At 52.4% G+C, this 25496-nt stretch overlaps 1 protein-coding gene across 4 annotated transcripts; it reads left to right on the plus strand.

The window, feature by feature from the left end:
• Window positions 1-996: 996 nt before the first annotated feature.
• On the plus strand, window positions 997-25353 carry WTIP (WT1 interacting protein). Of its 4 annotated transcripts, none has more exons than XR_006779372.2 (8): window positions 1005-1882; window positions 7800-7901; window positions 18770-18837; window positions 18994-19056; window positions 19205-19351; window positions 20179-20230; window positions 20861-20929; window positions 24017-24096. XR_006779372.2 is itself a non-coding variant. In XM_045796199.2 (8 exons), the coding sequence occupies exons 1-8, from the start codon at window positions 1207-1209 to the stop codon at window positions 24155-24157; spliced, it is 1302 nt and encodes a 433-aa protein (XP_045652155.1). In that variant the 5' UTR covers window positions 1022-1206; the 3' UTR covers window positions 24158-25353. The 4 variants fall into 4 exon arrangements, 3 of the variants coding, with proteins under 3 accessions (XP_045652156.1, XP_045652157.1, XP_045652155.1); XM_045796199.2 differs by having other exon boundaries at window positions 1022-1882; window positions 19221-19351; window positions 24017-25353; XM_045796200.2 differs by lacking the exon at window positions 20179-20230 and having other exon boundaries at window positions 997-1882; window positions 24017-25353.
• The last annotated feature ends 143 nt before the right edge of the window (window positions 25354-25496 follow it).

Consider the following 25496-nt stretch of genomic DNA (forward strand, 5'->3'; position numbering starts at 1 on the left):
AAAGACGACGACAAGGACTAGCTTGTGTTTTTGGAGACAAAGCCCTAGTTAACTCTCATTCACCGCTCCTCCCTCCCAGTGAGGTCCCCAAGGCCCCACCAGGTCCCAGTACCTGTGGCAGCGCAAGTGCTTTCACGTGCCTCCGTGGTGCCTCACCCAAGACCCTGAAGGCAGGTGCTGGAAAAACGGGGTGTCCTCGCAGCTCTTTGTGACTGCCTGTGGTGGCCACATCTGGGGCTCACCGGTCCACTGGCTTAGCCTGAGGCCTGCTTCCGGCCTGGCCTGGCCTTGGGGGCCTGCGCACAGCGACCAGGCGGGAGGACCAGTCCCCTACCAACCCCAGCTCCCACCACTCGGCGCCCTCCCCACCAAGCAGTCGGGACCCCCGCCCCCCCACCGATGCGCAGCCACATGGCTCCCCGACGGGCTGGGGGTCAAGGGGGTCACTCGAGGTCGTGGGGGGCGCATCTGCGCGAGACGCACAGTGTCTTCCTGGGTCCCGGAGCGGGAGCCGCGCTTCAGCCCCGGGCTGAACTAGTCCGGCCCAGCGCCTGAAACTGTGGCGGCGCTGGTTAGTAAGATGGGAGGATGTGGGAACCGTTTGTCAACTGCTCGTATTTCTTACTGCGGCCAGACTGGGGGAGCCGCCTCCAGCTCAGCCCGCGGGAATCCGGGACCTTTCCAGAGGCCCGACGGCCCTGGCGCACGGCAGCGCCCGCCTCTGTCCTTGGCGCCACAGCCGCCGCTTCGGCCCCCGAGGCCAGCTCCCCGCCACACGCCCCGGCTGCCCGGCCCGGCCTGGCCTCCGCGCCCCTCCACGCTCCCGGCGAAGCGCGGCCACCGCCGCTCCGCCGCCGCCGCCACTCCCCCCACATTCCAGAGGCCGCAGCGCCGTCTCCTTCCTCGCATTCCTGCCCCCACAAAGGAGTCCCTCCGCCCCCCGCGCGGCCGCCGGGAGGAGGGGGCGCGGCCCGGCGCCTCGGAGCGCGCATTCCTCCGCCGCGCGCGCCACTCAGCGGAGCGCCGCGGCCCCCGGACCGCGCGTGGCCGGCGGAGCGACCCCGGCCCGGCGCCGGCCCCGCCCCGCCCCGCGCCCAGGGGTCCCGGGGCGGGCTCCGGGCTTGGGGCGGACGATGCGGCGGCGCGGCCGGAGCGGCGGCGGGAAGCGGAGGCGGAGGTGACGCGCCGGGGCCGGCGGGCCGGGCCATGCAGCGCTCCCGGGCGGCCGCGGACGAGGCGGCCCTGCTCCTGGCCGGGCTGGCCCTGCGGGAGCCGGAGCCGGGCGGCGACTCTCCAGGCCGGGGTCGGCGGGGGCCGCGGCCCGGGCCGGGAGACGAGGCGGCGCAGGCGCTGGGCCGCAGAGGGAAGGGCGGCGGCGGCGGCGGCCCCGAGGCCGGCGCGGACGGACTGAGCCGTGGGGAGCGAGGCCCGCGGCGCGCGGCGGCCCCCGAGCTCAGTGCGCAGCCTGCGGGCAGCCCGCGGGCCAGCCTGGCGGGCTCCGACGGCGGCGGCGGCGGCAGCGGCAGCGCCCGCTCCAGCGGCATCAGCCTGGGCTACGACCAGCGCCACGGCAGCCCGCGCTCCGGCCGCTCGGACCCGCGCCCCGGCCCCGGGCCGCCGTCGGTGGGCAGCGCCCGCTCCAGCGTGTCCAGTCTCGGCTCTCGCGGCTCGGCTGGCGCCTACGCCGACCTGCTCCTGCCGGGCGCCGGCCCCGCGCCGGCTCGCTCCCCGGAGCCTGCGGGGCCGGCCCCCTTCCCTCTGCCTTCGCTGCAGCTGCCCGCGGGTCGAGAGGGCGGACCGAGCGCGGCGGAGCGGCGGCTGGAGGCGCTGACTCGGGAGCTGGAGCGGGCGCTGGAGGCGCGCACGGCGCGGGACTACTTCGGTGAGCGAGCTCGGCCGCGCGGCCCTCCGCGCGCGGCGCGAGCCCCCAGCCGCCGTCTGGGTGGGCCCGGCGGAGAAAAGCGTGTGTCTCGTGGGGCTGGGCAGAGGGGGTGTGAGTGCGACCCGCAGGGTCCGAGCTTGATTTGGAGCAGCGACTCCGCCTGTGAGCCTCCGGCCGAGGAAGGGGTTCTGGCAAAGTGAGTTGATAAACTCACTTAACTTGAAGAGTAAGTCATGTCAGCAGGCGGCAAAAGCCGTTTTCGGATCATTTCTTCTTCATCCTTAGCGCCTGCCTCTGTCCATCTACACTGTGCTTTGTGATCGGCCGGTCACCCCGGCAGTGTAGGACCCCGCCGTGCTGGTGTTCCCGTAACTCCCAGCAGTGTGGGGAGTGGACAGGAGCAGGGAGGTGGCGTGGGCCAGGTACCACCGGACCCTCCTGACCCGAAGCTTTGGTAATGACAGTGACGGGGGCCAGAGTGTGTGAGGAAGGGGAAGCCCACCCTGAGGTGTAAGGGGGCCAAGCCGGTGTTACTGGGCTGTCCTCACTCTAGGCTTTTGTGCTGCGTATCTGGGCTGTTTCCAAAGGGAATCCTGCTTCGCAGCATTTGCAAGTCCACCAGTCTCTGACAGCCTTCATTTCCCAGTCTGACCATGGCCTCCCCATCCCTAGGTCTTTGGATAACTCGTAGGACTCTTAGGCGTGAGGTCCCTTCCTCCCGTGCTGATAAATACGCAGGAAGGCGGAGGCACCTGGCTTTGAGGGGATGGGGGCGGGAGCGGCCATCCTGCCCAGCAGGACGGAGGCTGTCCCGGGGTTTGTATCTTTCGTGCATTCATTGCAGCCAGCAGCTCAGGACCGCCCTGAACTGGATCTTGAGGGAGGAGGAGGCTCTATGTGACAAGCTAGATGGGGGCATTCCAGGCAGAAGGAAGAATGTGGGCCCAGGGAGGCAAGTAAGGATGTGCATTGTTCCACTCCGCGCCCAGGGTTGCCGCCTGGCAGGGCTCAGGTGTTCAAGGGAGTGTCTGGGCCACAGGGTCGTCTGCCTTTGCAGGCGGTGCTCGCCGGGAAGGGTTTCAGGCTCATCTGGGAGCGTTGGGGTGAGAATGTGTGGTTTGGTCCGTCTTGCGGCTGCCGTGGGGTGGCCTGAAAGTGCAGAGATGGGTTAGGAAGCCGTTGCCTCTCATGACGGGCAGGAGCCAGGAGCCGAAGCTGCGGTGGTCTTCTGAAGAGAACGACTCCCATGCTCTCTCCCGGCGGGACTGCTGGTCTCCTGTTCCGTGCACTGCAGGGCCCAGGGCCGGGTGGGTTCTGTGAGCCTCCGCAGCTGCTCATGGGTCTTTGTGCGAAGCGGAGGTGGCCAGACCCAAGCAGGTAGTGGGAGAGTGCAGGGCTGAAGCTGATGGGTCGACCTCTCTAAATCGCCCATGGGAGCCACTGAGGAGTGGGAGGCAAGGGGTGGTAGATCTTTTTTCCCCCCAAGAGAAGCCAGATTATTTTCCTAATTTATAAAAATATGGGCAACGATCTGCTTGGATTGCTGATAACTTAGTGCTGATATTTGAGTTTTTGGAGCTATAAAAAGTGGCAGTTTCATACAGTTCAGCTTGAATAATGCATAGTTCTGCAAAAGGAAGTCTGCAGGTAGCATGAGCTCAAAGGGATGTCTGATATTCCACACCCTCAGTGTGTTTCTTCCTCTCTGTGCCATCCGCCCTTCTCCTTGGCCCTGACCTCCTGGTCCCTCTCTCTGTTCATTGACATCTTTGGAACATTCCCATCTCTCCTCACCAAGTTCTGCCACCCTTAGCCAGCCAACAGCCTCAGGCTTCCAGAACTTTTTTTTTTTTTCCAGAACCTCTAACTTTAGTGACCTCCCTCCCTTCTCTGGAGCCACCTCCCCCCAGGGCCACACCCTGTTTTTGGTTCACTTAGGCAGTCTTCAGTTCTGACTGCCACCAGGTCTTACTCGAACTCGATTCCTCTAATCCCCTCTGCCTGCAGACCCCTGACTCTGAGTCAGTGCTACAACAGCACCCTTTTTTGCTGCTTTACCGGGGGGTGGGGTTACGGTCTTGAACCCCTGTGATCTTCTGGGCACCACCCCTCGCCCTGAGCCTTGGTCCTTTTCCCCTTTTATTCCCTCATCAATCTTCCTGGCCCTCTGGCTCCTGCCCTTGCTTTCGACTTCGCTGAGAAAATCGAAGTCAGCAGTCGCAGGCTGCCTGTTACTCTCAGGGTGTCAAGTCCACGTCCAGATCTGAGGACCACAGTCACATCACCTCCAACCCCCGCCTCCTCCATCTTCGGCTTTCCTCTTTCCACTGGCCCTTTTTGTTTGGTTGTAAGTATGTACAATGGTCTTCCGTTAAAAAGAAAAGAAAAGAAAAGAAAAAAGGCAAGGAAAAAGCAAACGTACACTTGTATGGCCGCAAAGTCTCTCTGGCATGCTCACCTCTTCCCATCCCAGCGTCTGCTTGGCATTGCCTTCGCTCTCCCGCCTGCAGTCTCCCCTCAGCTGTCTGTCTCCCCTCGCAGGACTGAGCCAGGACGCTGGTGACGCCCCAGCCCCGCTGGTGTTTGCCAGGCCTCGGTGGTCTGGTCTCACTGTTGGAGTCCCCTCTCTCCAGAATGCTGTCCTCCCTGAATTTTGTGTGGACTCCATGCTCCTGGTTCTCTTTCTTCAGTATCTTTTTATTAAAGTGATGCCAGCACATATTTAGGGAAAAAAAGCAAACGGAAGCAAAAATCAATCATACAAAGTCATAGCCTCTCCTCTTGCCCCGCCTCCCGTCCTGCTTCCCACGGGCTACTGACTTTCACTCTTCACCGAGGATCCTGGTAACTTAGGAAAGTGACAAGGTTAGGTGTTCAGAGTTGACGGATAAGAGTAAGGGGAGGCAGTGGGTCATTTTCCCTTTAGAAAGATGAGCTAGCAGCAGTTTGCGGGATGGACTGTTGGGGGCCAGGCCTTGAGGATACTCTTGAAATGGCCTTCGGGATGGGAATTGATGACGTTGAATCAGGCCAATGGGAGTGAGGGGAGGGAATGAAGTGGAAATTAGGGAACAGAGGAGCTGAGATTCAGAGTTGGAGGTGACAAAGAGACAGTAGACTTGGGTGCTCCCTGAAACTGAGCTATGTGCCAGGGCTGTTTCCTGAGTGGGGAATCCAGAGCTCTCTTCCGGACCTGCAGTGGTCTGGGCCAGCTGGGAGGTGGATCTGTGTGACTCAGGAGAGCGGGCTGGGCTGGGGCAGAGCGCCCGGAGCCCTCGACAGCGGTGAGGTGTTGCTGTGGGTGGGACACTGGGGAGCCCGGGAACAGCTGCACGGGAGACCTGCAGGCCTGGTGTGTTTGGTGTCTGCATTTTCAAGACATTTAAGGTAGTAATTCATTTCAGCATGGAAAGATTTCACACACAAATCTAGATTTCTAGCTTCTTTTGAAAATGTTGACTCTAGTAACTGTGGGCCTGTGTTCCCACCCAGTCGCCATCCACAGTCGAGGCTCTGTTTGTTCTCCATTCACCTGGGTCCCCATCGGCCACCTTTGCGTGCCTGCCTGGTTTTGAGGGCATCTGAGCTGGCCCTCCTTCCCCTGGGGAGGCCGAGGCATGGGAGGCCCAGGTTGTGCAGGGAGCTCCCACTAGGGCTGGGATGGGGGAAGAACCAGAAAGCTAAGTGTGGGTCAGATCCTGGACACGGAAAAAGAGGAGCTGATCGACCTCTGTAGCAGGATTAGATGGGAAGCCCGGAGGTCTGCACAGTCAGGAGAGGGCTGAGTGTGCGCTGAGCTCTTCTGACTTGGGTGGCACCGATGGGGGGAGAGGCTCAGCCGTGGTTAAAGGCTAACGAGAGATCTGGGAGAAAGCAGGAGGGGGAATGTGAGAGCAGCATGTCCTGGAGCAGCCAGCCGACTTAGAGTCTAAAGGGCCAGTGGAGCCCATTTTCATGCCCTGGGGGGTATGGGAGACCCTGGGTAGCTGAAGGGGGCTTCTGGGCTGGCCGCCCACGTTCTGGGTCCCTGGCATTGCTAGTCACCCTTTTCCTTACCTCCCCTTCCCTGCCTGCTGGGCACTGTGCTGCTAGGGGTGGCCCCGGATTCCACCCAGTAATCCCAGATGCCTGCCTGGCCCCTTCCTCCTTGATTTCTTCTAGACCTTAGCTCAAACGTCACCCTGCCCCCCGGGGCCTTCTCCTTCGTCATCCTGTTTAAAACTCACACACTCAGATAGATACTTAGTCAGCCTTATTTTCCTCCGTAAGACTTATTTACCTGTTACCATCTGTCCCCTCCATGGGTGCAGAGGCTCCTCGAGGCTGGGGACTTGGTGCATGGCAGAATCGCTGGCACCTAAACTGTGGGGCATGTGGCAGCCTAGCAATGTTGACGTGCTGGTTAAACAAGAGAATAGATTCACCTGCTACAGATGAGGAAAGCATGGCTGGGAAGCCTCAGCTTGCTCTCCCTTCCCTTCCCTTCCCTTCCCTTCCCTTCCCTTCCCTTCCCTTCCCTTCCCTTCCCTTCCCTTCCCTTCCCTTCCCTTCCCTTCCCTTCCCTTCCCTTCCCTTCCCTTCCCTTCCCTTCCCTTCCCTTCCCTTCCCTTCCCTTCCCTTCCCTTCCCTTCCCTTCCCTTCCCTTCCCTTCCCTTCCCTTCCCTTCCCTTCCCTTCCCTTCCCTTCCCTTCCCTTCCCTTCCCTTCCCTTCCCTTCCCTTCCCTTCCCTTCCCTTCCCTTCCCTTCCCTTCCCTTCCCTTCCCTTCCCTTCCCTTCCCTTCCCTTCCCTTCCCTTCCCTTCCCTTCCCTTCCCTTCCCTTCCCTTCCCTTCCCTTCCCTTCCCTTCCCTTCCCTTCCCTTCCCTTCCCTTCCCTTCCCTTCCCTTCCCTTCCCTTCCCTTCCCTTCCCTTCCCTTCCCTTCCCTTCCCTTCCCTTCCCTTCCCTTCCCTTCCCTTCCCTTCCCTTCCCTTCCCTTCCCTTCCCTTCCCTTCCCTTCCCTTCCCTTCCCTTCCCTTCCCTTCCCTTCCCTTCCCTTCCCTTCCCTTCCCTTCCCTTCCCTTCCCTTCCCTTCCCTTCCCTTCCCTTCCCTTCCCTTCCCTTCCCTTCCCTTCCCTTCCCTTCCCTTCCCTTCCCTCCCTTCCCTTCCCTTCCCTTCCCTTCCCGTTTCTTTATTCTTTCTGGCTCAGAGATAGCAGAAAGGATTTCCTGTCCATCCAAGAACAGGTCAGTGGTGAATGACTTTCTGTTATAAACACATCATTAATAGGGGCGCCTGGGTGGCTCAGTTGGTTGAGCATCTGCCTTCGGCTCAGGTCATGAACCCGTGGTGCTGGGTTTGAGCCCCACATCAGGCTCCCCGCTCAGCGGGGAGTTTGCTTCTCTCTCTCCCTCTGCCCCACTCCCCCCTCCCCGCTTGTGCTCCCTCTCTCCCTCTCTCTCAAATAAATAAAATATGTTTATAAAAAAACATGTCATTAATAAATTTTAAAAATTATTTACTGAGAGAGAGAAAGAGCATGAGCACAGGGGCTGGAGCAGAGGGAGAGAGAATCTCAAGGAGACTCTGTTGAGCATGGAGCCTGACGTGGGGCTTGATCTCACCACCCTGACATCACGACCTGAGCGAAAACCAAGAGTCAGGCACTTAACTGACTGAGCCACCCAGGCGCCTGGCATGTCATTAATATTTTGATGCAAGGACAGTGTTGGCGAGCCCTGACTCTGGGCCAGCTTCTCTGCTTACGTCTTTGAATCTTCAACCAACCACAGGCACAAACCCCAGGATACCCTTACGGTTCCCACATTAGCCATTAGTGACTGAGTGACAGTCGCCTTGGGAAGTTCATTCGCCCAAGGTCGGGCGGCATCAGGACAGTCATGGTGCTAACCTCGGCTCTCTCCTGTCTCCCTCCCATAGGCATTTGCATCAAGTGTGGGCTTGGCATCTACGGAGCAAGGCAGGCATGCCAGGCAATGGGGAGCCTGTATCACACGGATTGCTTCACCTGTGACTCCTGTGGTAGGTGACCCCTTCCTTGCCCTCTTACACCACGGACCCCCTTGTACTCAAGTCCCAAGCAGATGGACTACCCAGCTCTGGCCCAGGTGGAGTGTGGAGGAGACTGAGTTGTAGCCCCTTTCCTTGCAGACCTGGCCTCTTTGGGAGGCCCAGGCCCCTGGGAGATCTGCTGGGCTGCAGGGAGGGAGGTGTGGAACCATGGAGGAGAGCCTTTTGCTGGCCACAGGGAGAGGCTGACCCCAGGGAGCCTCGGCTTTGGGCCTCCGTCCTGTGCAGGCTACTGATGTCTCCTGGGTGTGAGGCTGATATTTCTTTTCCCTGCAATGTATTTTTCCCCCCAATCTTACACACAGTATTAACTATAAATGTTAAAATTTACCCTGGACAAAGTTCTTTTTTTTTTTTTTGTAGTTTTTTATTTTTTTTAAAGATTTTTATTTATTTATTCGACAGAGATAGAGACAGCCAGTGAGAGAGGGAACACAAGCAGGGGGAGCGGGAGAGGAAGAAGCAGGCTCATAGCGGAAGAGCCTGATGTGGGGCTCGACCCCATAACACCGGGATCACGCCCTGAGCCAAAGGCAGACACTTAACCGCTGTGCCACCCAGGCGCCCCTGAACAAAGTTCTAAAAAGAAGAAGTAGCTATTATGCAACCAACCTCATAAATCTGTGCTCTTACTTCCACTACTGTTCCTTCAGGCTTTGCCTCTAAGCGAATATCTTTTGTTTATTTACACTAAGCTTTTCAATATTTTATTTTATAGAAGTGGAACACATGCAGTGTTAAGTCAGTCCTGAGAAGCTATTTTTGCAAGAGCAAAAAACTACTCATCTTTCCACTCCTGGTCCCAGTTCCCCAGAGGCAACCACTTGGTATTTTTTTTAAACAATTTCTAGAATCTAGTAGACAGTTCCATATCTGTAACAAGCGTACACTGCTGTGTTTTTTTTCTTTTCTTTTTTTTAAGATTGTATGTATGTATGTATGTATATATGTTTGTATGTATTTAGCGCAAGCAGGGATGTGTTAGTTTTAGACTGACTTTTGCTATGACGGACAAGGAACAGGTTCTTACACTGCCCGTTTCTCTTCCTTCCATTTTCTCAGCGTCTTCCCATCATCAATTGTGGTTAAGTCAGTAAACCTGGTTTATGTTGCTTTGACTGTTCAAAAATTCACTGCAGAGCCAAGGATTATACTGTGATTACATCCCTTCCCCCCGCCCAATAGTCTTTTGCTTTTCCTGGAGTTTTTCTCTTTTTTAACCTTTTTTCCCCTCGTATTGGCTTGTTTCATCGTATCTTCACTACCCCCCTCCCCAGGCTCCATTATATAAGGCATCCCACTGAGTTTCCAGCGGAGGCTTCTCAATCTGAGTTGGTTGCTCTCTGGACCCCTGTGGAGTGCCCATTCTGTGTCTTCCCGTGTAGACCCCCTGCGTTGACTCCACTGTTTCCTGGAAGCTTTTAGCTGGGGATGATGGAGAAGCTGATGAGGAGGCTTAAACTCAAAGAATATTTTTTGGCTCAATAGGGCTGGTTTCAGGTTGGGATTGATCTAGCGGCTCAGGCCCTATGAGTAGTTTGGCTGGGTTTCTGTTGGGTTTGGCTTTTTCCTTAGGGCAACTTCTCTTATGGTGGTGAAATGTCTGAGGCAGCTTGAGACTTCCTTTGGCACCCCACTAGTCTAGAGGAAGAGGGGGCCTCTCTTCTGGTCACGTTTTTGGAAACTTCTTTTCCAGAAAGCACCTAGCAGGTATCTCCTTGTATGTCATTGACCAGAGCATCTCACACATCCATTCCTGAGCCAATTTCTTGGGTGGTGGGGAGGACTATGATTGACTGACTGACTCGCCTGAGTCCCTGGATGATCCCATAATAAGGGAAGAGGAGTTGTCTTTATGCTCATCAAGCCCATCCATGGATAATGGGATTGGATTCCAGGTTTCCCTAGATTGAACCAGGTTGTCTGAGGTAAGGTTAGATACTGAACGACTTGGAGGAGAAGGAAGGAAACAAGGCTGTGAAGCATTGCCTACAACATTTTGCTATCGTTATCTAAGAAAGGGCACGTGGGAGGTCAGCGTTCTGAATTCTGCTATGTCTAAAATGCCTGTGTTCTACCATCATACTTTATAGTTTGGGAATAGATTTCCAAATTTGAAACAATTTTCACTCAGCATTGTTTGTTTTTTAATTTTATTTTTAAGTAATCTCTACATCCAACATGGGGCTTGAACCTGCAACCCTGAGACCAAGAGTCATACTCCCCAAGGACTAAGCCAGCCAGGCACCCCTCAGTCAGCATTTTGAAGTAATGGTTTTATCTTCCAGCAGCCACCGTTGCTGCGACATTCCGATGCCACCCTGATTCACGTTTGTGTGTGTGTGATCCCGGTTTTCCTTTGGGGAGCTCTTGGAGGAGGACTGTCCTGTTGCATAAATCCTGGCTATAATGGCCTCTGAAGATGGCCGTGTACTGCACAGTTCCAGGTGGCACCATTTACGTAGCTATAACACAGTGGTACTCCTTATTTAGGATATTTTATTTACGTTTGGTATAGGCTTTTAACCATTGTGGTTGTGCTGGGCACACACAGAGCCCTATTAGACTGGAGATTTGCCCCCTCAGTTCGGGGGGAAAATTTTTTTGGTACTATTTATTTATTCCTCTCTTTTTTCCTCCAGAATTGAATTTACAAGTGTATAATCAAGATAATACATTATGTCCGAGTTTATTTGAAGAATACTAGGGTGGATTCACATGAAAAAATTCATTAATGTAGGAGCGCCTGGCTGGCTCAGTCGATAGAGCATGTGATGCTTTTTTAAAAAAAATATTTAATTATTTGAGAGAGCAAGCGAGAAAGAGCATGAGCAAGGGGAGGGGGAGGGAGAAGCAGACTCCCCTGCGGAGCAGGGAGCCCAATGCGGGGCTTGATACCAGGACCCTGGGATTATGACCTGAGCTGAAGGCAGACGCCTAATCAACTGAACCACTCAGGCACCCCAAGCATGTGACTCTTGATCTCAGGGTTATGAGTTCAAGTCCCACATTGGGTGTGGAGCCTACTTAAAAAAAGTTCATTAATGTAATTCACCTCGTTAATTAATTAAGGGAGAAAAATGAAATGTCATCTCAATAGGTATAGAAAAAGCAATTGGTAAAATTCAACATTGATTCATGATGAGAATCCTTAGCAAACTAGGAATAGAAGACCAAAAAGGCTAAGAATAGTCAAGATGATTTTGAAAAAGAGCAAGTCGGGGGAACTTCCACTATCAGGTGTCAATATGTATTGTATAGTTACACTGATTAATTTCATATGGTATTGGTGCAGGGCTAGAGAGACTAGTGGAACTGAATGGAGAGTCCAGAAACAGACCCATGTCTGTGTGAACACTTGATAGGTGATATAGATGGCATTGTAGATGGTTTTGGGAAAGTTGGTTATCCATATGAAAAATCAGATCAAATCCAGGTGGGTCAAAGACTTAAATGTATAAAGAAAAACTTGACAATTTTAAGAATAAATATAGAAGCATATCTTTACCAGTCTTCTGGTAAGGAAGTTTTGTTTTGTTTTTTCATAGAAAAAGAACCAAATATAAAGGAAGGGATTAACAAATTTGACCAAATCAGAATTAAATACCCTGTTCATTAAAAGGCACCATGAAGCACGTGGTGAAACATGTATACCTTCCAAGGATTATTTTCCAGAATATTTAAAATACTTTCACATATCAATTAGAAAAAAAGTACTGATAATTTAAAGTGTTCTTTTATAGTTTGATGTGTGTAAGTGTGGGTTTTCTTTTATTTTTCCTATTTGGGATTCATTTTGACTTCCAGATCTGAAGATTCAGGTACGTATGTATGTATGTATGTATGTATGTATGTATGTATTTGGGGCACGAGTGGGGGAGGTGGACAGAGAGAGAGCAGCAGAAGGAGAGGGAGAAGCAGACTCCTCACTGAGCAGGGAGCCTGACTTGGGGCTCGATCCCAGGACCCTGAGATTATGACCTGAGGCGAAGGCAGAGGCTTAACTGACTGAGCCACCCAGGAGCCCCTGAAGATTCAGGTCTTTTATCAATGGGGAAGATCTCAGCGATTTCATTTTCAAAAATTGCTTCTCTCCCATTCTCTCTATTATTTATTTCCAGAATTCAAATTAGGAATATTAGACTTTCTCATTCTATTGTGCCTTTTTTAAAAAAAAGGTTTTATTTATTTATTAGGGAGAGCATGAGGCGGAGCAGAGGGAGAGGGAGAGGCAGGGCTCCATCCTAGTACCCTGGAATCATGACCTGAGCTGAAGATAGACACTTAACGGACTGAGCCACCAGGCACCCTGTATTCTGCCTCTTAATCTCTTCCTCATATTATCCATTTCTCTGTCTCCTGTTCTGTTTAATTTCCTCAGATCTGTCTTCCAGAAGCTAGAATCCAGATCACTCATTTTTTCTCTTCAGCTGTGTTTAATCTCCTTTTGAACTCTTTCATTTTTTCATTTCATTGACTGGATTTTTTTTCTTTTATTTCTAGAAGTTCTCTTTAGTCCTTTTTTCAAATCTGCCTCAACATTTTTGATAGTGTCTTGCTTTTTATCAAGATTGAAAATACATGAAGAATGTAAAACACACTAATCTCGAGTGTATTACAGCTTGATACATTTGTGCCTGTCTATGTGCGCATGTAATCACCATTCAGATCAAGGTGTAGAACATTTCTGTCACCCCAGAAGATTACCTTATGCCCCTTCCAGTCGTCAGTAGATGACTTTTAAGCTGTTTCCATAATTTGGTGATTAGAAATAAAACTGTTGTGAGTATTGTGTCTATGTCCATGGACGAATCTCTATACTTTTCCTTCCTTCCTCCTTCCCTCCCTCCCCCCTCTCTCCCTTCCTTCCTTCCTTCCTTCCTTCCTTCCTTCCTTCCTTCCTTCCTTCCTTTTTTCCCCTTCTTTCCTTTCTTTCCATTTTTAAGCTATATCTACACCCAGCATGGGGCTCGAACTCACAACCCTAAGATCAAGAGTCTGTGCTCTACTGACTGAGCCAGCCAGGCCTTCCTATACTTATTTTTTAGCAATAGAGTTTCCGGTTCCTGACGTCTCTTTAATATATGTTGCTAAGCAGTTTACCATAGTAGATGAAGCAATTTATTATCCCATTGGCAATGTATTAGAATTCCGGTTTTTCTTCAATCCCGCCAGCATGTAGCATTGTCAGTCTTCAGCCGTTCCAGTGGGGGTGGTGTGGTATATTAGTGAGATGTTAATGGGAATTTCTCTGATGAGTAGTGAAGACTCATATACCTTTTTAAGTCTGTTGGCCATTTGTATGCCTGTGTTTGTAAAATGACTGTTGAAGTCTTTTGCCCATTTCTAAATTGGGTTGTTTGACTTTTATTGATTTGTAGGAGTTCTGTATGCATCTTGGATGCCGAGTTCTGCCGTGGATATATGTGTCGTAAATTCTTTTCCTAACCTATTCTTGGTTCATTACCTTCTTAATGATGTCTTCTGATGAAGAGAAATTCCTAGTGAAGTCCAATTTATCTTTGTTTGTTTTCAGTTATTGCTTTTAACATCCAAGAAGTCTTTGTAGTCTCAGGGTTCGGACATCTGTTTTTATTTTGTAAGCATATTAAATACTCGTATTCTGTATCTAATAATCCCAATATCTGATGTCTTTGAAGTCCTACTTCAATTGTTTATTGTTTCTCCTCACTCTTGGTCATGATACCTTGTTTCTTCACATGTTTTTAGCATTTTTGATTGTGGAGGTCTGTCTGTGGGAATTGGGTGAGGTCTGTGTGGCGGGGGATTTCCCCAGCGAGTATTTTAAAACTTGAGTAAGGAAAGTTTTAAACTTGAATAGGGAGCAAAATTGTTTTTCTTTTATGAGTATTTTTACTCATGGACTTTTATTCATACCATGTTTTGCAATACAGTCCTTATAATCTTTTTGATGCACAAATTTGGCCTGACGAGGTCCCTTCGAGTTGGTCTCTGTGTCCTTTTGGCAAGTCTCCATCGGTCTTTGAGCACTTCTTTACTGTGGCACAAGATTTTTCAGGTTGATCTTTGCTTTTCGTGTGTAACTGAGTTCAATTTACAGATGGTGCCGCAAACCGATCTTAAGTATGTAGTTCAGAGACTTCGGATACATGTGTTTATACATCTCACACCCATAACAAGGATACAGAAAAATTTAAACACCCTAGAAACTCTAATCTTGCCCCTTTTTAGTTGATGCCCAGTGTTTCCCATCACACCTGCCCAATCAGTGTTCTGATTTCTACCACCATAGATTACTTTTGTCTCTTCTAGAACTTCATATAAATGAAGTCATAGATTATATAATATTTTGTGGCTGATTTTTTTTTTGGCTAAACGTTATTTTTCTTAAATCCCTGTGTCTTTTTTAAAAGATTTTATTTATATATTTTTAAAGATTTTATTTATTTATTTGACAGAGAGAGCACAAGTAGGGGGAGCAGCAGGCAGAGGGAGAGGGAGAAGCAGGATCCCTGCTCAATGAGGGGCTCAGTCCCAGGACCCTGGATCATGACCTGAACTGAAGGCAGACGCTTAACGACTGAGGCACCCAGGCGCCCCTAAAGATTTTATTTTAAAGTAATCTGTACACCCAGTGTGGGGCTCAAACTTACAACCCTGAGATCAAGAGTTGCCAGCTAGGCTCCCCTAATCCACATATTAGTAGCTCGCTCCTTTTTATCGCTGAATAGGATTTTCTTGTATGAATATACCACAACTTGTGGTATGGTCACACACTGATAGATGGTGCTGTGAACAACCTCGTACAGGTCATTTGTGCACAAATGTTTTCATTTCTCTCTCGGGTAAATTCCAAGGAGTGGAATTTCTGGGTCATAGGCTAAGTGTATGTTTAACTTCATGAGAGACTGCCAGACTTTTCCAAAGGGGTTGTGCCATTTTCATACTCCCACTAGAAATGTTAGAGAGTTGGGTTATTCTGCATGTTTGCCAACAATTGGTATTTCCATCTTTTTAATTTTAGCCATTCTAATGGATGTGAAATGGTATCTTGCGGTTTTAATTTGCATGTCCCTGACGACTAGTAAGGTTGAGCTGCTTTTTGTCTTCTTCTTGGCCATTAACATCTTCTTCTATGGAATCTCTTCAGGTCTTTGGCTCAGCTTTTGAATTGAGAGTTACTGTAAGTCTTTTATTATTTAGTTGTAAGAATATATATATTCTGAGTACAAGTTCTTTTCAGATGTATGTTTTGTGAATATTTTCTCGTAGTAGTTTTTTTTTTTTAAGTAGGCTCCAAGCCCAGCATAGAGCCCAGTGTGGGGCTTGAACTCATGATCCTGAGGTCAAGACCTGAGCTGAGATCAAGAGTCTGACACTTAACCAACTGAGCCACCCAGGCGCCCCTATTGTCTTCCTCCTTCCTCCCTCCCTCCTCCCCCCTTCCTCCCTCCCTCCCTCTCTCTCTCCCTGGCTCTCTTTCTTCTTTCTTCTCTCTTCTCTTTTTTCTTTTCTTTTCTATTCTTTTCTTTCTTTCTTTCTTTCTTTCTTTCTTTCTTTCTTTCTTTCTTTCTTCTCTCCCTCTCTCTCTCTTTCTCTCTTAAAGGTTTTATTTATTTATTTGACAGAGAGAGAGACAGCCAGCGAGAGAGGGAACACAAACAGGGGGGAGTGGGAGCGGAAGAAGCAGGCTCCCAGCAGAGCAGGGAGCCTGATGCGGGGCTGGATCCCAGGACCCTGGGATCACGCCCTGAGCCGAAGGCAGACGCTTAATGACTGAGCCACCCAGGCGCCTCCCTTCCCTTCCCTTCCCTTCCCTTCCCTTCCCTTCCCTTCCCTTCCCTTCCCTTCCCTTCCCTTCCCTTCCCTTCCCTTCCCTTCCCTTCCCTTCCCTTCCCTTCCCTCCCCTCCCCGATTTTATTTATTCATTTGTCAGAGGGAGAGAGCACAAGCAGGGGGAGCAGCAGGCAGAGGGAGAAGTAGGCTCCTCACTGAGCAAGGAGCCAGGACCCTGGGATCATGACCTGAGCTGAAGGCAGATGCTTAACTGACTGAGCCTCCCAGGCATCCCACCCCTATTTTCTTATAGTATAATTTAAAAATATGTTTAATGATATCTATATCTATCTATCTATATTTTTTTTAAGTTTACTTATTTTTTTTAGTAATCTCTATACCCAACGTGGGGCTTGAACTCACAACCCAGAGATCAAAAGTCACATGTTCCACTGACTGAGCCAGCCAGGTGCCTCTTAGGTTTCTCATTTTTATGTTTAGGTTGATAACCCACTTCATATTATACTTTTTTAAAAATATTTTTATTCATTTGAGAGCAAAAGAAAGTGCAAGAGAGAGCACAAGCGGGGTGGGGGGGGAATGTGACAGAGGGAGAGGGACAAGCAGACTTCCCGCTGAGCAGGGAGCCCAACATGGGGCTCATCCTCAGGACCCCGAGATCATGACCTGAGCCGAAGTCAGACGCTTACCTGACTGAGCCACCAGGCGCCCCTCATAATATACTTTTTTGTATAGTGTGAGGTGAGGAATTGAATTTCATTTTTGTTCTGTATTTCATTTTTTTTCTCCAGTTGTCACAGCACCATGTGCTGAAAAGACTTTGCTTTCCCACTTGTGTGTTTTTTTGAAATATTTATGGGCCTATTTTTGCACTCTGTTCTGATCTTTTTGTCTTTCCTTACCCCAGTGTTACACTGTCTTGATTACTTGAAGTCTTTTTTTTTTTTTTTTAAAGATTTTATTTGACAGAGAGAGGCAGCGAGAGAGGGAACACAAGCAGGGGGAATGGGAGAGGGAGAAGCAGGCTTCCCGCTGAGCAGGGAGCCCGATGTGGGGCTCGATCCCAGAACGCTGGGATCATGACCTGAGCCAAAGGCAGACGCTTAATGACTGAGCCACCCAGGTGCCCCAGATTACTTGAAGTCTTAAGATAGGTAGTGTAAGTCTTCCAGCATTGTTGATCTTTTTGAAAGATTATTTGGCTATTCTAGGTTCTTTGTATTTTTATATAAATTTTAGAAATGGAAGTGGGCCCTCAACACAAGGGTTTGAAAGAAGAAAAACAAAAGAGAATTGGCATGTCAGTTTCCACAAAAAAATAAGAGTGCTGGGATCTTAATTGTGTGGCCCTGAACGTCTAGATCAGTTTGGGGAGAATTGATATCAGAACATTTGAAGCCACGGAGAGGATTGTCAAGGACTGAGATTCTCTTCCCCCACTTGGAAGCCGACATGTTCATCTGCCGTGGTTTTGCCGATGCTGACTGAAGACACGAGCCTCCTGGGGCCGCAGCTCACAGCCCCGCAGGCAGGATGAGCTTCACGTTTAAATCATTCTGCCTCGATGCCCACAGGGGTGATGCAGAAGGTCCCGGGTGGATGTTGCACATGCAGTGGGTCTACGTCAAGGTTAGGGAACCCTGAACTTAGGGAACCCTGGTGTTTTAAAATGGGCAGTCAGCGAAGCTCTCTGCTCCTTGTTTCTGAGGAACATGTTATCTGTATTATACTGGCCAGCAGACAAACCTGCTTTCTACGTCAGAGGGCGATAAGCTATCTCCGTTGTCTAAGCAGTGTGTTTCACACATGTCCTCGGGGAGGGAATTCAGAATGAACGCTGCCGGTCGCCTGTAAGATGTGCAGAAACGTGAGAGCGCCAGCAGAGAGCTGTCTTCCAGCGGCGGGACATCGCTCTGTTCACGGAGGTCTTTCGAAATTTCTCTCAGCCAAGTCTGGTGTGGCAGAGTGAGGCTGACACACAGCTATTATTAAATGTATCCTTCGGTATCTTGCAGGGTTTTTTGGATGCAGAATATGCAAAGATGTTTGGTTTTCGCCTTCTGACCACCTATCCTACAACCGTGGTGAACTCAATTATTAGTTCTAGTAGGGTTTTGTTTTTTTTTTGGGTAGATTCTTACGATTTTCTACATAACACAATCATATCACCCTGATTAAAGATAGTTTTACTTTTTACTTTCCAACTTTTTACATTTTTCCCCTGCTTTATTGCACTGCCTGGGCCTCTAGTCCAATGCTGAATGCTCAGGGGAAAAGCATCTCACGTTGCCCCTGATGTCTGGTGTCAGCTGACGGCTTTTCGCAGGTGCCCTTTAGCAGGGGGAGGAGGCTCCCTGCTGTTCCTGGTCAGGCGCTGTGGTCCTTCTCTGATGGGATGCCTCTAATGGCGGTGCCAGGTCTGCTGGGGCTCCTGTTTCGACAAGGACACCTCTTTCACTAGGGCCTTCTTACCTGGTGAGAGTTGTACTTCCGATATTCACAGATTATGACAATTCATTCTGAAACGTCTGCTCTGAGCTCCACTGAAGTGAATGTATTTTTTTTAACATTTTGAAAAAGATTTATTTGAGAGAGAGAGACATGGAGACAGAGACAGAGACCGGGAGGAAAGGGCAGAGAGAATCTCAAGCAAACTCCGCTGAGCACAGAGCCTGATGTGGGGCTTGATCTCATGACCTTGAGATCATGACCTAAGCCGAAACGAAGAGTCCACCAACCGCACCACCCGGGCATCCCTGAAGCAAATGTATTTTTAAAAATTAACCAGAACAGCAGTTTACATTGCAAAACACTCCTTCATATATTTGCTTTGACAGCCTCTTACAGCAATCTGTCAATGTGTTTAATTTTTAAAAAATATTTGTTAGAACAGTAATAATCTGATATTAAAGGGAAATGTTAAAATTTGCCCGTAATCTGCTTCTCATCTGTTGGAGGAGAGTCCTGAGAAATGGAAGCAGGGGCCCCATCCCCAGGTTCCAGCGGCCCAAGGACCCCCTTCTCGATCCCCATCCTTGCAGGCAGACGACTTCGTGGGAAGGCGTTCTACAACGTGGGTGAGAAAGTCTACTGCCAGGAGGACTTCCTGGTGAGTCAGAGCTGGGTCTCGGCTAGCGCCAAGGGTGGGAGCAGGGGAGGCGACCCTCCTGCTTCACATGGAGACCTGGGGCCAGGAGGCAGGTGCTGGCTGGGCAGCAAGGGCCCCTTTGTCACATGACATTCTGGATCCTCTGTCCCCTCTCAGTACTCCGGGTTCCAGCAAACAGCTGACAAGTGTAGCGTGTGCGGACACCTCATCATGGAGATGGTGAGAACCTCCCCCAGCCTCCTGGAGCCCCTCTGCAACGGGTGGTCTTAGGACCCACCCTTTCACCTATGGCAGACCTGCCAAGGGCTCAGAGCCAGAGCCTCTTCTGGGGGCTATGCTGAGCCTTCCGTCTGCACTGACCCTTCAGTGCCTCCCACCCCCAGATCCTGCAGGCCCTTGGAAAGTCCTACCACCCAGGCTGTTTCCGGTGCTCAGTGTGCAACGAGTGCCTGGACGGGGTGCCCTTCACTGTGGATGTGGAGAACAACATCTACTGTGTCAGAGACTATCACACGTGAGTAGCCAGTGCTGGAGGGCCTCAGGTGGGACTCCTGCCATTTCTCCTGCCTTGCCCGGAAGCAGTTTTCCAACCTGCCTGTCTGTGTTCTCTCCATTGTTGGCCTTGCCACTTCCAGTGACCCCTTGTGCACTTAGTGGCTGGGGCAAGGCATGGATCTCTTCCTTGAGCCCTCTCTTGGATGATTTAGCCACCTGCTGTCTCTTTCCTCTCCCTGCCTTTGCCTTCATGTTCCCCCTCCTCCTGGGGGAGGGGGGTGGGGAACTCTCCTGGCTGCCCCTCCCACATCTGTCTCTCTGCTTCCAGGGGTGGGCTAGGCCTCTTCTGCCCCCGGTGGGGGCTTGGTCTCTGCGGCATCCTTTCCCTGCCTGTCTGGTATCCATGTGAGCAGCCAATCCATTCTCCCCTGCTGTGGCTCCAGGCCCAGCCCTCAGAGCTCTGGTCCGGTGCTACTGCCTTGCATGGTGTGGGTGCCCTGCACAGATCCCTGGGACTCAGTGTGGAGCCAGGCTTTGCAGGGGTCTCAGCGAGGAGAGGCCCAAACCCGGACATTAGGGGAGAGGGAACTCACAGGGAGCATGAGGGAGAGGGTAGAGAGAACCTGAAGCCATCCTGGAGGAGGTGATGGGGTGGATGTGAATCGGGGAGCCAGATAAAAGGCCAAGATGGCACTATAGAGGCTGCATCCTGCCCAGTGTGTCCACACAAGGAAAGGGGTCCTGATGTTTGGGCCATGTCAAGGGGCTGCTGTGGGTGGGTCTGCCTCGGTGCCCTTGGCCTCTGGCCACTCAGCTGGTCACTTCTGGTTTCCTTTATTTCTCCAGGGTTTTTGCACCAAAATGTGCCTCCTGTGCCCGTCCTATCCTCCCTGCACAGGTAGGAAGCACTCACTTGGAGGTGATCAGGTGCCTGGCCCAGCCCGGCCTCGGCCTGGTTCTGCTCAGGTTGGCCCTAGGTCTTGGGAGGGGTGAGCAGATGCTCCTGCCCCATATCCCTCAGGGCCGAGGGTTGTGCTGTGCCCACAGGCACAAGTCCCTGCAGGAGTTAGGGAGAAATGGTGGCCGTGGGCTCCACTGCACGTGAACGGAAGGATCGCCCCCGGGTCTGATAGCGGTGCGGGTGGTGTGGGGCGACGTCCTTGGGTGGGGCAACACTCTCGGCATCGCTGGTTCTGTCCCAGGCTGGCGTGCCTGGGGAAGCAGGCCTGGCAACGGTCTTAGGTGACTGCAAAGAACGGAAAAGAACGAGTGTACGCACACTGACGTCCACGTGACGGCTCTCGTGGCCGGGCATGCGCGCTGTTGGGGGGGGAGCTGTGGGACGACGTCAGCGCACGTGTCCCCCGCTGACGCCTCTTCCGCCTACGGAAGCGCCAGAGTCCGTGCTCACGTGGGCGCGAACGCACGTCTGCCGTGGCAAGACCGTGTCGTGTAGGTGTGTGCACCGCACGCAGGTCGCCTCCGACGCCGGAGTGCTGATGGGGTGCAACCCCGTGTCGTCCTCCAGGGCTGTGAGACCACCATCCGTGTGGTGTCCATGGACAGAGACTACCACGTGGAGTGTTACCACTGTGAGGTGAGCCCGGCCCCCGCGGGGATGCTGGTGGCTGGAGCAGCGCCCCTTCGCGGGGAGCTCCTTTTCGCTCGGGTTCTGTCGGCCTTCCTCCTCCTTTATGGTTCTGCCCCATTCGCCCCGCCCTCCCCAGGGAGCCTTCTCCCTTCGCCCCAGCGTATGTTCTCAGCCCGTTTCCCACTCACAGTCACACATTTACTTAGGATTTATAGCGTGTGGGGTGCTGGGGATGTACGGAGAATAAAAATAGCCCCCACTCTTACGGCAGCGATAAGTGCTTGGGCAGGATCTGTATAGGGTCGGTATTGCTACCAAGGTGACTTGTCAGAGTCCGCAGGAGGCCTCGGAGAGTCAGGGGAGGCTTTCTGGAGAAAGTGACACCCAAGCTAAGATTTGCAAAATGAATGCTCTATCCAAGGAGGCCCTAAGAAAGGCGTTTCCAGGCAGCGGAAGCAGAATGTGCGTAGGCGTGAAGGTGACTGTGTCGTTTTGAGTCACGAGAAGTTGGCAGGAGCTGGAGACATAAGGCTATACGAGCTGAGGCGTGTGGACTTACCCCGAGGTGGGAATGATCGAGAAGGATGACACGATGGCATGAGCGTTTTGGAAAGGGTGCTCTTTGCCCTGCAGAGAATGAATAGAGGAAGAGGGAGTGGGGCTGGGATTCCCTGAGGAGGCTGGTGGAGTCAATGTTGTGGTTCTGGGTTCAGGGTAGGACACTGAGCTGTGTGATGGTCAGGCAGTTAAAAGGGACTGGCCTTGGGCCATGACTGGACATGGCAATTTGGGGTGTTCATTAGGACCCCAGCAGAGAGCGGGGGTGAGAGGTAGAAGGGAGAGATGCTCTCATTTGGGACACTGGGGACACCTGATGGAGATGTCCTTGGGGCAGCTTAGACATGCTTTGGTTCAAAGACTCTGGCTGCAGGTGTAGGAATTCGGGAGTTGTGGGCACTCATAGCTCTCTCCTCTCTGATACTCTGCCCTGTGGTTTCTCATTGCCTTGGCCTCCCCAAATTCTCAATGCAGGGAGACCAATGGGCCCTCTTTGGGCAGCCTGGACAGTCTCTCCAGGTAGTAACTTGGGGCACTTGTAGGGCTCACCTCACGAATCTCCCTTCCCTCAGACATCACTGACCTGCCTTGTCTGTCGTCCAGGGTCTGAGAATCAGTGTTTCATAACATTTACCTGTTTTCTCATTGTTAAAGGTAGGCTGGGAGATTCAGTCTTTGTTCACGGCTGGAAGCCTGAGGCCGATCATGAGCATGTAGGTGAAGCCGGGGGAATGAATGAAGTCTTCCAGGGAGAGCCGTGAAGTCAGGAGCAGAGGCTCAGGATAGCCCAAGGAACACCATCGTTTAGGGGGTGCATGGAGGCAAAGCAGCCATGCGGGGAAGCCAAGAATGAGTGAATGGAGGTAGGAGAAAAACCGAGAAAAGCACTTTGGGTTTAGGGCTCCAGTGAAAAGCAGGAGGGAGTGGCCATGAGAAATTTTCAGCAGCAGTCAAGGGTCTGCTTGGAACCAGGTGGCCTTGGTTGGGGCAGGTGGCCCAGTGGGAACTGGAGTCCTGCTGGGGGACCAGGGAAGGATGAGCAGGAGCAGGCGTGGCCAACAAAAGGGCCACGGTGTCCCCTCTGACGATAACAGGGCACCCTGTCTGCTGTCCTGAGGACTGTGATGTCCCTTGGGGACCGCTAAGCACAGGGAAGGTTGATGCTGATAACCAACCAACAAGGGCGCCTTCAGGTGGTGCACAGCCAGAGCCTCAGGGCTGCTGTCCCCAGGGAGACCCTTGGCTAGGAGCAGGTGTCTCCAGGCCCTCTTGCTCGGCTCCTTCTCATGCGTGGTGGTTCACAGCAGGGCCTGGTCAGGGGCCGGTGGCAGGACAGGGAGATTCCCAGGACATGACTTGTGTGGAGCAGGGCAGGTGTTGGTCTCAGGGCCTTTGAGGAGCAAGTGTGAAAGCAGGTTAGCCCTGGATGTGGTCAGAGCGTGACCAAAGGGGTCTCCTTGGGCTGGGGGCAGAGGAAGGAAGAAGCTGGGCAGTTCGCCTTGCCCCAGTCCTGACAGCACACCCTCCACGCTGCCCTTCCTGCTTCCTGCCAGTCATTTACTGAGGTCCCAGAAGAATCACACAACTTGTTAAACAGAGACAATTCGCTTATAAGGTATACTGCAGTGGGAAAGTGGTAAGGTACGGGACAGAAAACACAACTCCTTGTTTACTGGATGTCTCCCGATTTTTCTCCTCCATCTCTTAAGGTGCTGGGGTCAGGTGTCTGACCTACTCCCCCCCCCCCCAGTCACCGCTGTGTGGTGGGATCTGGGAGACAGTCCTCACTGGTCATTGTCCTGACCTCTCCGTGGCTTTTTGCATGTGGACCCTCTGTCCATGACTCTCTTCACTGTCCCCTTAGGACCATCCATTTTTGGTTTTCCGAATTTTTGTTTTCCCCTCAAATCCCTCTGGCTCAGGTCTTCCTCTTCTTTCTGCTTCATGTGGGAACCTCTACGGCTCAGCTGTGGGTCCGCTTCTCTTTTCTAGTTATCTGCTCTCCCCGGGAGACATAACCGGTTGTTGTTGTTTTTAAGATTTTATTTATTTTAGAGAGAAAGAGAGTGAGCAGGGAAAGGAGCAGAGGGAGAGGGACAAGCAGACTCCACCATGCTGGATGTGGGGCTCGATCTCACCACTCTGAGATCATGACCTCAGCCAAAATCAAGAGTGGGAGGCTCAACCGACTGAGCCAGCCCAGTGCCCCAATCGGTTGTTCGTTGTTAAAAGCCATCAGATTTCTGTGTTGAGCCCCCCCCCCCCCCCCCGTGGACCGCCCAGCCCTCCCCGCAGATTCCAGGCTGGTGTCCTGCTACCCCCTCCTGGCTGCTTCCTTTGGGAGTCTAAGAGTTATCTCCAGTTGGCTGTGACCGATACTGGGCTCCAGATCCCCCGCCCCCAATCAAAGCCAAAGTCCTTTGCAAGCTGCACGGGGGGGGGGGGGGGCCCACAGATCCGCCCCACCCCATTACTCTCCGGTGCCCTCCCGAGCCCCCTTGCTTACTCGGGGACCGGGGCTGTGTTCTTCCCTAGGACTGCGGGCTGCAGCTGAGCGGGGAGGACGGACGCCGATGCTACCCCCTGGAGGGCCACCTGCTGTGCCGCCGCTGCCACCTGCGGCGCCTCAGGCCCGGCCCCCTTCCCTCACCTGCCGTGCACGTCACCGAGCTCTGAGCGGGGAAGGGGGGCCCCAGTGGGGCAGCGCGTGCGTGCGTGTGTGCGCGAGCGTGTGTGAGAGAGCGCGCCCGTGTGGGATGGGTGACTAGGTCAGTGTCGGAGCTCCGTGTCCCGGAGCGCGGCTGCCGTGCTTCCGCACCGCCCCCTCCCCCAGTGCCACCGAGCTGCCGTCCGAGGGGCCGGCCCCGCGGCGGAGCTGCTTCTATTTATTTACCGTCTGTGCCTCCTCCGGCCGCCTCCTTCCTTCCGGGCCCTGCCCGGACCCCGTCCCTCCCACCCCCACGCCGGCCTTTCGTTCCCGGGCCCCTGCGCCCCGCGGCCTCGGGCCGGCTCCCAGATTGCGTGCAGGGGCGCGGGGTGCAGGGCTACCTTCCCCCTTCCTCCCACTGGCCCCCAGTTTCCCGATTCAGAAGGGGCCCCGTCTCAGGCCGCTCCTGGGGGGCAGGGGTGGTCTAGCAGGCGGGGGTTGGCAGAGGGCGCGCGGGTTTGCGTGTCTCATAAGAGCCTTTGGTGGGTGGGAAGGGTGTCCTGTGCGGGTGGGGTCACAGGAGGGGGTGAAGAATGATACCCTTGGGAAGTGGAGGGCCTGCAAGGGAGCCCTGCCTTTGGCCACAGTGAGATTGGGTCCCCGGGATTGTGATGGGTGTTTTCAGCCACCGTCCCGCCCAGGTCTCCCCATCCCTGGCTCCTGGCTTGGGTACCGCCCCTCCCTTCAGCCCCCTCCACTCTCCATCCTTCAGCCTTGGGAAAAGAACCTTCTCACGCAAATTCTAGCCACAGGGCTCTCGATCAAGAGAAACCACAAGGGGGCGCCCTGTTCGTGTGGCAGGGCGAACACCTGTTGCAGGAAAGCTCTGTGTATTAGGCTCCACGACAAAAGCGTATGATTTGACTTAAATTAAGTTTTTCCTTTGAGAATATTTTCATTTTCTTTAAGAGAATATAGTTTTCTTCTAAAAACTTGGCCCACGGTTGTTATTTCTTAGAAAAATTACGAGAAACTCACAAATGTCCTCTTTGGAGATCATGTGGCTAGTTTTCAGGTGGTAAAAATGTTGTATTTTAACTATTTTTGTATAAATTCCTCTAAAACCTCAAAATATGTGTTTGCTTTTCAGACTTCGGAATAATGTGGGGTTTTGTTTGTGTCTGTGTTTGAAGAGCAGTGACCTAATAAATGTGGTTTGGGGAAATGTGGATTAATTTTCTTTCTCCGAAAGACACATAAGCATTGGGAAGCTGGGACTTCTCAGCGATGGCTTATGTTAGATATGCAGCTGTGGTTGGCCCCTGTGGCAAGAGACCCCTAATCATGATAAACCATCAGTGGGATATT

Source organism: Ursus americanus, chromosome 21, assembly GCF_024610735.1.
Source record: "Ursus americanus isolate L20-20 chromosome 21, mUrsAme1.1.p, whole genome shotgun sequence".
NCBI classification, from domain to species: domain Eukaryota; kingdom Metazoa; phylum Chordata; class Mammalia; order Carnivora; family Ursidae; genus Ursus; species Ursus americanus.

Coding starts and splice junctions, on each gene's coding strand:
- WTIP (XM_045796199.2), top strand. CDS start 1,207: ATGCAGCGCTCCCGGGCGGCCGCGGACGAGGCGGCCCTGCTCCTGGCC. Junction 20,231..20,860: donor GTCCTATCCTCCCTGCACAG/GTAGGAAGCACT, acceptor GTCGTCCTCCAG/GGCTGTGAGACCACCATCCG. Junction 20,930..24,016: donor TGGAGTGTTACCACTGTGAG/GTGAGCCCGGCC, acceptor GTTCTTCCCTAG/GACTGCGGGCTGCAGCTGAG.